The following is a 13,022-nucleotide window of genomic DNA, read 5'->3' as shown; positions in this document are numbered from 1 at the left end:
GATAAAAGTTCATAGTGACCATAAATGCATTTGATAAAGTCGAGAATAAAAACAGAAAACATCTAAATGCTTTATTATTGGCAACACAAAAGTTTTTCATTAATTTTGACTATAAAACAAAATATTTCTTGTGATTTTCCAGACGAATTAGTCCAAAGACATCTCATGCATAATAAAACATTGTTCATTTCGTTTCTGCTGCTCTACCTCTTCTTCTTCCTCCTCCGCCATCATCATCATCATCAGCATTAATAATTTGTATCATATTTTTTTTTTGTTTTACAGGAGAGAAGACTCTGAATCTGATGGAGAAGAAGAATTTTACTATACCGAAATCGAAGTGGCTGATGACACAAGTTGCTTGGAGAACACAACTGAGTTATTGGTTCATGTTACAACTAGTACAAATATTTTGCCCCCAACCAATACATCCAGTCATATCCCCATGTCCACAAGTACACCAATTATAACTAATATTAAAAGCTCAGAGCCAATTGCTATGAAGCCCATGATTGGCATTCATGACCATGATTATCAAAAAAAGGTAATGATTCGCCATTTTAAATTTTATCTTATAGCAACAACAATGAAAACATCTTTGTTGAAAATACCAAACAGTACCATTCAAATTGTCATTTTCTCAGCGTAGTTCTAAAATTAAAAGAAATGTAGAAAATCTAGTCTTGCTACAACTGACAAATTTTTTTCTCTTGTATATCGAGGAGAGAAACAATGTTTCAGTAAATCAGTAAGGTTCATAGCAGAAACCAAACTCAGAACTGTTGCTTTCCAGTACCTTTTCTGTTTTGTGTGGATTAGTTCATAGTTATTAAGTGAAAGGTCAATCTCTTCGCTCAGTTGTGCCATAAAGATTTATTTTTATTCTTATTTACATTGAGTTCAAATGTTCCATACTTCTGCTCTTGCGTCAAAGATGTACATCATGACATCTAATTGTTTGTCATTGTCTTTTCCATAAAGTTCAAAATTTTGTTAGATATTTTAAGCATTCCATTATTTATGTTTCTATTTTTTCAAAAGGAACATCGCTATTTAAGCCAATCTGTAGACTCTCCAATGACTGACTGTGGAAATTATTTCAAAGAAGAAACCTCGACTACAATTCCAATTAATATGCCTCAAATCAAGAAATCCCTTTCTTGGCAAAATAGAGTTAATGCAACAACACCACCTGGCATTTCAGTAAGTTAAAATACAAAGTTTTCATCTTTATTCTTATCCTATCTGCCTTTACCCACTTGTTACTAGTTCACAATTTAATTCCTACTCACTACTTGAAATCAATGAAATGAAACTAATTAATGAAAAAAAAACTACTGTGATTTCTATTTTAGACTTAAAATTAATTTTGCTCTCTTCACACAAATAAACACCAATTTATTCACACAAATAAAGAAATGTTACATTTTTTGAGCATTGAAAAAAAAATGATTAGTACAAATTATCTTAAAATTCATTGATTCATTCAATCTGAGTTTAATTTATAATATTTTTATCAAATGCAATCATTAAAAAAATGGATGTATTCCAAAAACAAAACAAAAAAAAATAGGAATAAATAATGATGAAATATATTCATGTACTTATCTATGATTTTATATATTTTTGTTAGTAATGCTGTTGTTTAGTTTAAATGTAAGAAGCCTAATTTTTAAGCGGATTTTGTAAAGATTTCATCTTTAATCTTAATCTGCTGTTTTGTATGAAGTTTATACGATTTTTACACTCTTTGTTCTCGAAATTTGTTCAGAATTAAAACTGATTATAGTTGTTTATCTAATCACAAAGATATTGTTTAGCAATTTGGACATTTTGGACTGAAAATTTGTTATATGATGTGTGATATATTTTTTTTAATGTAATTCTCTAAGTTTATTCTACCGTAGAAAATTTATTAAATTATGTTGTAACAATATTAATGAATGTTTCCATTCATTTAAGTGGAAATATTTTTAGAAATGTTTTTACTGCTGCCATTCATTTTTTTCAGCAAATAATCTAAAGTAAAAATATTATTTACTAAAAAAGTAAATGATTTAAGAAAATTATTTTATACATTTTTTTTTTACTAAATTAGCTCATTCTTACTGAAAGTGTGTTTGAAAGATGGTTCAACAGAAAAAATGTTTGTTGATAATTGATTAAGACACAATTCTGAGTAAATGAAATGTATATTTGTTTATAAACCAACAACAAAACTTATTAAATCGAAATGTGAGATAAACTAAAACATTTTCAGTTATGATTAAAATTTGATCAAAATTATTTTATAAATTTTCTTAACAGTATTTTTATATATCGTTATTTAACATTTTATTTATCAAATTGACCATTTTTGTAAATGAAAAAAGCAAAAAAGTAATTTTTGCTTTGTATAAATAATTTAAAACTTGGAATAATATTTTACATTATTTTTATTTCTTATTTTTAAATTTAATATTTAAATTGATTGAATCAAAATCTTGTTTGTTTGAGCTTTATTTAATACTGTAGAAGTTTTATTTGCCAGAAGTCAATGTAGAGTGTGTGCGTGGGTGGGGGAATTTTGTTTTGTTTCCGTGAACAGAAATTAAATCTCTAACTATTTTGCATATTGCATTTACTTTAAAATTCCTCCCATTTTAATTTGGTGAGGTTGCATTAGGAAATAAAGAACGAATGCTTTGCAGCTATCTAGAGAGGAGCAAAGTGAGGAAAGTCGGTTTAACATGGACTTGGGTTTTTGTATATTACCAGTTACAATGTTTTATTGAGAATTGCCATCTTTTGTTACTATTACAAGCACGATTTGTTTGCTTGTAAGTAATGTCACATTTCATTGCAATCCAACTATAGTCATAAAGGAGTTGACACATGTTATCATTTTTTTCCTTTCACATCGATTTCATTTTTTTTTTCATATAGGATGAACATTATAAATAGAAACTTATAAAAAATAAAGTATTATTGTAAGATCGAAATCTAAAACAAATGTCTTTAATATTTTTATTTCAATTTTTTTAAAAGCAATTATGTAATGTGATATGTCCTAAGGTGGCCTATTATTCAGACAATCAAAGATAAATATTCCATGAAAGGAATAAATAAATATACACTGTGGTTTGAATACTGAAAGTGAAGTTTATTTACATATTTACATAGAGACAAATACAGCATGTTAACATTCAGGGAGGAAGTCTGTATTTTACAAGGGTCCAGTGAAAATTGGTGACTCAGTTCCTTATGTAGAATGTTCCGGGTTGGTTATCTGTCTCCACATAACACCTATCCTCAAGCCAATTTCTCCTTGGAGAATTTTGCTTAATACCGTTTGTTTTTAGGCCTGGGGCTCAGTTGGTTAACTTTTTTTTTTCACCCTTGTACTTTTTTCTGCAACACCGTTTAAGGGGGTGGAGCTGGTGGTAAAACTGGTACTCTCTGACCTGGAGTAGAAGATACTACTCTCGGAATAGGTTGTGCTATGGGTAGAGGAATATTAAAAGAGTCATACAATATCTCTAAGGGAAGTTCATTATCTTCTGTCTGTTTGTAGTCATCAGTGTGTCAAGGTCTTAGCTGATTCATATGCCTGCGCCAGTCAAATTTACTACTTCTTACCGAATATAGCATGTGTCCAATTCTTTTCATAATCATACCCTCCTCCCAAAAGCTTTTCCCAGTCCTATAATTCAAGAAGAATATTTTGTCACCAGGTTTGTAGAACCTTGTCGAGTGATCCTTTCTGCTGTTGTCTTGATTGCACTTGGTAAAATCCTGTCAAATACGGATCTGATTTTCCATGCGAACTTTAGTTCAGCTGGTGACAAACCGGCATTCGTGTTTGGGTTAGGAGTGATCCTGTATACAGACAAAAAATTTTCCAGACTTTTCTCTCCAGTGTCCATTCCTTGGTGTTTTCTTAAAGCTCTTTTGAACGTGTCAACAAATCTCTCTGCGAGGCCGTTTGACCTTGGATGGTATATTGCAGTTGTTAAATGTTCAATGGATAGGGCCTTGCAGAATTCTTCAAACTGCTGGTAAATTGGGTGCCATTGACACTGACAATAGTTTTAGGTACTCCAAAACGACTGAAGAGATGCCTTAATGCATCTATAGTACTAGTCAGTGTCAGATGTTTACACTTAAGCACTTCCAGCCATTTTGTAAAGCTGTCGACAACCACTAAGAAGTAATGTCCATTCAATGGACCTGCATAGTCAATGTGTAACCGCATCCATGGAGCATCCGTCTTCGGCCACGGTTGTATCTGTACAGGTGGTGCTTTGCTGCTAGCTGGCACCCTCGACACTCTCTTACAATTTTTTCGATGTCCCGGTCCATATTAGGCCAATATGTATATCCGTGCATCAAGGCCTTCATTCTTGACATGCCTGGATGACCGCTATGAAATTCTTTTAGCATTGTCTTGTGCAGTGTGGTCGGTATGACGACTCTATCTGCATACAATAAAGTATGTGAGCAAATCGAAAATGGTGAAATTTTTGAGTCTTTCTTTGACTTGTCATTTAGCTGCATCTGGTTTTTCGTTCTTACAATGAATTCATCTGTTTCTGCTGCCTTATTGATGTCATCCAGAGTCACTGGTAACTCTTGAATCATGTTGCACAGCAGTCCAGAGAGTTATTTTTCCTCTCTTAATGCAGCTATCACTGTATCCTCTAAAGGTTATGCAAACTTTTGAATCAATCTGGATAGTCCATCTGCATGTCCGATATTTTTGGATGAAATGTACTCCATTTTAAAATTATAATTCAACAGAATTATGCCCCATCGTTGAAGTCTGTTTGCCGTGTATGTGGGTATGCCATTTTTAGATCCAAAAATAATCAACAAGGGCTTGTGGTGGTCAGTCTGCAACATAAAAATCCTGCCATGAAAAAAATCTATGGAATTTTTTAATTGCATAAATTATTGTTAAACTTTGTTTTTCAATTTGAGAATAGTTTCTCTCTGCAGGCAAAAGTGATCTGGAAGCATGAACTATTGGCTTCGTTGATCCGTCTTCCAGTCTATGGAGAAGTACTGCTCCTATACCATAATCACTTGCATCTGACGCCACAATCAATTCCTTCTGTGGATCGAAGTGTGCCAGTGCTAAATCAGATAGCAGGCATTTCTTAATCTCTTCAAATACACTTTGGCACTCCTTTGACCAAATCCACTTTCGTCCTTTTTTTAATAATTCATTCAATGCTGCTCTAAACTTATGCATTTTTGGGATATAGATAGCATAATATTGTGCTAAACCCCAAAAAGTTTGTAACTGAGAAACATTGCTAGGTGCTGGCATCCTCTCAATGGCTTCTGTTCTCTGAGGATCTGGTCTTCTGCCTTGGCTGTCAATGAATGTCATCCAAATATGCGATTGCAAAACCTAAAGCGTCAAGCATTGTGTCCATTATTTGCTGAAATAACACTGGAATGTTAAACCAAAAGTGAGCCTTCTGAGTCTGAAAAGTCCTAAATGGGTATTGATACACAAATACTTTGAACATTCTTCACTGACTTTTACCTGAAGGTAAGTCTCAGATAAATCAGTTTTGGAGAAAATTTTCCTTCCATTCAGCTTTGTAAAAATGTCTTCAAAGAATGGGAGTGGATAACTATGATCCATAACACAGTCATTGAGGCCTGTAGAAAAATCGGCACATACCCAAATCCTCTTATTTTTCTTTTTAACATATACAATGCGGCTTGCCCACTCAGAATAGTCAACTTTTTCGACTACACTATTTTCCTGCAGTCTCTGCAGTTCAATTTCAATATCTTCTTTTGAAGAAAAAGGCACGTTTCTGTTTGGCTTAAACACAGGTTTCACATTTTGTTTTAGTTCAAAATTCACTTCGGTCTTATTACACATACCTAACCCCTTAGAAAAAACCCTGGGCAATTCATTTTTCAAGACCGTAAGAAAATCCTCATTTTGTTTGAAATTTTTCTTTTCAGCTACACTCACACTGTTACAAAATGAATTTATGGGTAAATCAAACAAAATGATCCAATCAATTCCTAAAAGGCAAAGATTTATACCTGGAACAACTGACACTTTTGTAGAAAAAGTTTTCGATCCAAGGGATACACTGCAATTAAATTCTCCCATGAATTTTAATGTCTTGCCGGATACTCCTTTGGCAATTTTAAATGTTTTTTCTAGTTTTGGACACCCAATCCTCTTCCAGATCACTTCGTCGATAATTGAAATATCGCTACCTGTATCCAAAAGTAGTTTCACTATGCGACCATTTATTTTGGTTTTGACAAATTTTCTTTTACTTCCTTGTCTCACTTCTTCTTTTGACAACATTACATTTACTTTAGACTTAAATTTTTGTCTTTGTTTGTTTTGTTTAGTTCGGCACTGGGAAGCTCGGTGTCCGACTAAACCACATTTGGCACAAGGTTGGGCTTTAAAAGGGCAATTTTTTTTTAAGTGCGAACCCACACAGCTCCAACATTCAAAATTTTTCCTTTGTTTTTGGGAAATGTTTTTTGTTTTAGTATTAGGACGTGGGATGTAGTTTTTCCCTCTATCCTAGTGGTATCCCTTTTCACATTTATCAATTTCTGACATTCTTCTGTCACTTTTTGCAAATTAATTTCTGGATCTTGCTTCATAATCGATAAAATCCTTGACCTTAAATCCTTGTCCTTCGGTGCTGTCAGTCCCTTAAACATGTTAACTGACAAATCTTTTAATTTAAATAGTTCACACTGGGCATTGACTTTACCTGCATATGTGACAATATCATCAGTTTCTTCTGTTTGCATGTTCAAGTACTTATACCTTCTATGAAAAAGGCTGTCTCTTTCACCAAATATCGAATACAAAATTCGAACAGTTTCCGAAAAAGAAACATCTTCCGATTTCTTTGGTAAAATCAAATTCGTAAATTTTGTGTTTTCCTTCGTACCCAATTTCTGAAGTAGGAGTGGGATTCTTTCCTCACATCTTTTTGTAAAAATCATCTCGAACCTACGATAATAGGCAGGGAATGTATCATCTCGTTCTGGGTCGTATTTGAACTCTACTAGAGAGTTGGCTATACTCTCTGCTGAAAAAAATCTAGATGCGCCATCTTCAGATTTTTGTAACAACACAGTTTCACATATGATGATTCTCTGTAGTTTGCTGAATGATGAGTGATTCAAAACGTTTTTGCTAAATCAACATCCATTTTTGAAATTCAATTTGAGTTTTTTGTTGCGCGATCAAGCTTTCAGTTATTGTTTTCGTTAACTTTGTTATTTGTTTGGAAGACATTTTTTTTTTAACGCACAAATACAAAGTCAACATATACAAAATTTTGTTCCAAAAAATAAGATGTTCCCCTTCAGATCTTGCCATAAAAAAAATTGTCAGCACTTGAGAAATATTTGAAGAGAAAAAAAATTCACCACACACATAAAATATTAATAGTTTAGAAATTTTCAGAGATCCTTTTCGTCTTTTTCAAATACACGTAAACTTCTTTTAAGAATTTCTTTATGACAGAAAAACAATTTCCACAGTACAATTCGTTTTATCGTATTAACCAAAAACAAAAAACCTCCGAATTGCTTTTCAACATGGGACGATATGACATCAACTTTTCAGAAAGTTAAAAAAAAAAAACAAAACGCTGATAAGAATATAAAAATTCTTTGTACTCGCGTGAAGACTTTCGTTTTCTAAGAAGTATTTCCTTAATCGGATATAAACTCTTTAAGAAATTTTTTTTTTTTTACATTTCTTCTTTTTTTTTTTTTTACTTATTTCACATCTCGACTTTGTCGCTAATTTGATATGTCCTAAGGTGGCCTATTATATGGACAATCAAAGATAAAGTATTCTGTGAAAGGAATAAAATAAATATACACTGTGGTTTGAATACTGAAAGTGAAGTTTATTTACGTATTTACATAGAGACAAATACAGGGTGTTAACGTTCAGGGAGGAAGTCTCTGTATTTTACAAGGGTCTGGTGAAAACCGGTGACTCAGTTCCTTATGTAGAATGTTCCGGGTTGGTTACCTACCTCCACATAACATAATGTCATCTTAATAGTTATTTTTTAATGGCATTTGTAATAGTTATCATTTAGTGTAATTTGTTTTAAAAATGTAAGATTGAAAGGAATGCATTTATATGAGATCTGAAAAAATATTTGACAACTGAATATTTTTATCTGAAAAACTTTATTACTTTTCTTTAGTTCTTCTATAGTTGAATTAATTTGCTTTCTATTCTTTTTAATTTTCATCTGTATACATCTTATTCAATGCTTTTTAGATTAAATCTATGCATTCCGTCTGATGGGTCTTCAAATATACACTTACAAAATAATAGTTGTCATTTTGTCTTATCTCTTAATCCCTTTTTATAGGGAACAGAATCTATTCGAATATTCTTATATGTAAACATTACAAATTAGACTTTTGCATTTCTTTAGAATGGAGAAACGATGTAAAGAAATAGAACACGATATGAGTATGAATATGAATGTTTATTTTTGTATTTATTTATTTATTTATTTTTATATTCATGAATATGAATGTTTATTTTTGTATTTATTTATTTATTTATTTTTATATTCATGAATATGAATGTTTATTTTTGTATTTATTTATTTATTTATTTTTATATTCATGAATATGAATGTTTATTTTTGTATTTATTTATTTATTTATTTTTATATTCATGAATATGAATGTTTATTTTTGTATTTATTTATTTATTTATTTTTATATTCATGAATATGAATGTTTATTTTTGTATTTATTTATTTATTTATTTTTATATTCATGAATATGAATGTTTATTTTTGTATTTATTTATTTATTTATTTTTATATTCATGAATATGAATGTTTATTTTTGTATTTATTTATTTATTTATTTTTATATTCATGAATATGAATGTTTATTTTTGTATTTATTTATTTATTTATTTTTATATTCATGAATATGAATGTTTATTTTTGTATTTATTTATTTATTTATTTTTATATTCATGAATATGAATGTTTATTTTTGTATTTATTTATTTATTTATTTATTTTTATATTCATGAATATGAATGTTTATTTTTGTATTTATTTATTTATTTATTTTTATATTCATGAATATGAATGTTTATTTTTGTATTTATTTATTTATTTATTTTTATATTCATGAATATGAATGCTTATTTTTGTATTTATTTATTTATTTATTTATTTTTATATTCATGAATATGAATGTTTATTTTTGTATTTATTTATTTATTTATTTATTTTTATATTCATGAATATGAATGTTTATTTTTGTATTTATTTATTTATTTATTTTTATATTCATGAATATGAATGTTTATTTTTGTATTTATTTATTTATTTATTTTTATATTCATGAATATGAATGTTTATTTTTGTATTTATTTATTTATTTATTTTTATATTCATGAATATGAATGTTTATTTTTGTATTTATTTATTTATTTATTTATTTTTATATTCATGAATATGAATGTTTATTTTTGAAAATTTCAAATAAAAACTGTATCTATCTTGCATTCTTTTTTACCATCTGATTCTGAATTACCTTTTCAGACTTCTGCACCAATCCGTGTTAGTAAACCGAGTTCCCAAGAAAGACTCCAACACCACCAAAGCCAGTCGCCAAAATGCCACATGCTGACATCTCCTCAAAAGTGTACATTAACTCACAAGAAATCACGTAGTGAAGTGCGGAAATGTCGTAAAGTGTATGGGATGGAGAACAGAGATATGTGGTGCACACAATGTAAATGGAAAAAGGCCTGCTCTCGGTTTGTTGATTGAACACAAGTCGCTCATTTTGTTTTTGATTATTTTGAGATTCTTATCTCCTTTCCCCCATACATTTTTCTCTTTTTTTGTTGTTCAGTGGAACTGCTATTGCCATTTTTAACATTTCCTGTTTGTGTTGAACAAAAAATATTTACAAAATTCAACCTAATCATGTCAAACCAATTCTCAGATAAAACCATAATAATGCCATTATGTCTACAAAATGAAGGCGAGAAGACAAAGAAAATGGAATTCTATTTTCAGCAGCTCCAAATCATTTTTTTCTGATTTTTTTTTCTCAATGTGAAGTGTATAAACCTAAAAAGAAACTTGTAACATATCTATTTATCTTAAACTGTTTCTACACTTATCAAAATTCATTACACTCTTTGTCTGTACAACTTTTATGTGTATATATACATCACTATCCATCTATCTATCTATCTATCTATCTATCTATCTATCTATCTCTGTCTGTCTCTCTGTCTCTCTCTCTCTCTCTCTCTCTCTATATATATATATATATATATATATATAAACTGTAAAAGAAAGTATTTATGAATGAAAAATGTTAAAACTTTTGAAATTATAATTTCCCAATGAAATGACATCTTAGTGAAATATAAGAAAAATTAAAATCAGTCAAACTTTACATTTCAACATTAAAATATCTATTTTGTTAAAATCAATTCAAGAAAATAGTTTGCATTTTAGTAAAATTGTATCTCAAAATTTAAAATATGAAAATGACAAAATGTTTTCATAAATTTTATGAAAACATTTATTCATTTACAAAAAAAAAGATTTTAAGGAATTTTAAAAAATATACATTGAATTCTTAATATTTGAAGCGCTGATCATAATTTTTTTGTATTTAAATAATGTTTAGAAAAATGTCTTGTTTAGAAAGTTATTAAATTTAAAACTATTAAAGAACTTTTTGTGATTTACAACGTGAATGAGAAAGGATTTTTAAGTTTTTCTCAATCTCCATCTGATTTTCTCAAAATTTGTTTATTTGTTTTTATATCAGAGTTTGCTTGAAATTACATGATGATCATCATCAGTGCAGACTGACCCAGACTCTTAGGAAAAACTAGTTTGTCTGCTAAAATAGGAAAAAAAATGACAATTTTTTGCAAATATCTAAAATTTGTTTTTGCTCAAAATCCACAAAACGTTATAATTTATGGTTGTTTACATGAATTAAATTACTGGTGATTCCCCCCACCCCACAAAAAACTGTTTTTCCCCGAAGTTGAACTGACCTGCTCTCCTCGACATGAATTACACTTTTTCATAAAAATATATAAAGTGTATTTTTCATGTAAATTCATTTTTATTTATGTTTTTTTTTACATGATTGTAATGTAATGTACCAAGTAATGCTAGTAATATTGGTTTGCCCTCGTTAATTTTGAAAATACCCTGAATTTTTCAAGAATGGCATTTTTCACAATTGTATAAAATTTTCTTCATATTATTATTCTGCAAAATTCATGCAAAAATGTGATCAATGGTTGTTCAAATGAATTGTGTACTGAAGCAAATTTTTTTTTTTGCCTCCAAAATTGGTAAGAATTTAAAGAAATATCTAAAATAGGTTAAACATGTAACCATTAGTTTACAGCTAAAAGTTTCTTTATGTGTTTTTGTTCAAAATTTGATCAAATTTGTGATCAATGTTTTTTTGTTGGTTATGTCTGGAAAATGATGGAGGTGGAGGGGGGCTGGAAATGATATAAAAGTGACAATAAAATGATATTGTCCAATTAAAAATATTTGAAAGCACAATTTCATTTTTTTTTTTTTCAAAATATTTAACAGAAAGTGTGATCAGTAATTATTTACACGATTCGAGTATTGGTGATGAGAGGAAAACTGTGAGTAAAACTGCCTCCAAATTGGAAAGTATTTAAAACCTCTCCATTAGTTTTTATCCTAAATTCCTTACAAGTTAGGATTGATAATTTACATGAATCGTGGCTGGTGAACCTAGCAAACCTCAGGATTACTTTCCACTCAGTTTTCAAAATAACATTTAAATGGAGAAAAAATGGATTTTTTTTTGCAAATATCTAAAGATTCATTCCTTAGTTTTTGCCGCAAATCAACAAAAACTTGTGATCGTAGTCATCGCAGGGGAGACAATTCATGCTTTACTTGTTAGAATTGCTGTGATGTTAGTACTTTTTTGGTGAGTCAATCATTGATAGAGATGACCATTGTTTAAACAGGGCACATTTCATTTTTATAAACTTTCTGATGGATGATGATAATGATAATAATTATAATTATATGTTTATTTCAATAAATAATTGATTAGTCATACTATACCAACAGTTTTGGAGGTGAAATGTGGGTAATAACAGCTGATTTAAGTAAAACACATCCTACTCACCCCACAAGTAATGAGCAAATGAATAACTGTATAGTATTTAAATAAACTTTTTATGTGCTCTTATTTATTTAATTGAGCACTCTATCTTTATTTCTTCACATTACATGCATACTATGTGTGTGTGTGTACGTGTGCTTTCGTCCTAACATATGTTTTCATTAACATTTTTTAAATGCTACTTTCTAAGCACTGAATGCTGATATGGATCTCATTGTTTTGTTTGATTGAAGATCTATAAATGTTAATCTATTTTTATCATTTTAGTTACAAAGATTTAAAGTAAATCAAATGTTGAATGCTATGGTTTGTCTAATGTAATATCCTTAAATCCAATCTCATAACATTTGTAAAGCAGCAAAGAAATTTTTTTTTGTGCAAATAGAAAATTATTATAAAAAACAATGCACAATCATTTTTACTTTTTTTTTTTGGATTATAATTTTAGCTAAACTAGATGTGATGTGGTAGAAACCTATTCCTTACTTAAGAGTATGGTTAGACCAGGAAGAGTTTGGCTCTTTAAAATAATTATTTCATGGGGTTTTCTTATATGTGTAAAATATATCATCATTAGTAAGATTTTTGGTTTAAATATATTTCTTTATCAATTTTATTAGACAAAAATATAGGAAAATTTATTAACTGTTTCTGTTGGTTTAAATAATCAAGAATGTAAATAAATGCAAAACAATTGAATTTGCTTCAATTTTATTAAATGAAATTTATTCAAATAATTTGATATGAATTAGTAATTTGAGTTACTTTTTGGTTACAGTTAACTAACATATTTCCGAACTTTCAATGTGGCTGCTACA

At 29.3% G+C, this 13,022-nt stretch overlaps 1 protein-coding gene across 1 annotated transcript in view; it reads left to right on the top strand.

The window, feature by feature from the left end:
- The window catches only part of LOC145293815 (zinc finger protein 704-like), a 110,626-nt gene extending 99,026 nt beyond the window's left edge, over positions 1–11,600 (top strand). Inside the window, exons 5-7 of the mRNA XM_080140429.1 lie at positions 286–544; positions 1,042–1,203; positions 9,588–11,600. Coding sequence (XP_079996555.1) covers positions 286–544; positions 1,042–1,203; positions 9,588–9,818 — 652 coding nt within the window. The 3' untranslated portion in view covers positions 9,819–11,600. The remainder of the gene's footprint in view (positions 1–285; positions 545–1,041; positions 1,204–9,587) is intronic.
- The last annotated feature ends 1,422 nt before the right edge of the window (positions 11,601–13,022 follow it).

The sequence above is a fragment of the Euprymna scolopes genome, chromosome 15, assembly GCF_053919585.1.
Source record: "Euprymna scolopes isolate OS-2025 chromosome 15, ASM5391958v1, whole genome shotgun sequence".
In the NCBI taxonomy this organism is placed as follows: domain Eukaryota; kingdom Metazoa; phylum Mollusca; class Cephalopoda; order Sepiida; family Sepiolidae; genus Euprymna; species Euprymna scolopes.
This window is presented reverse-complemented; position numbering and strand designations above follow the sequence as displayed.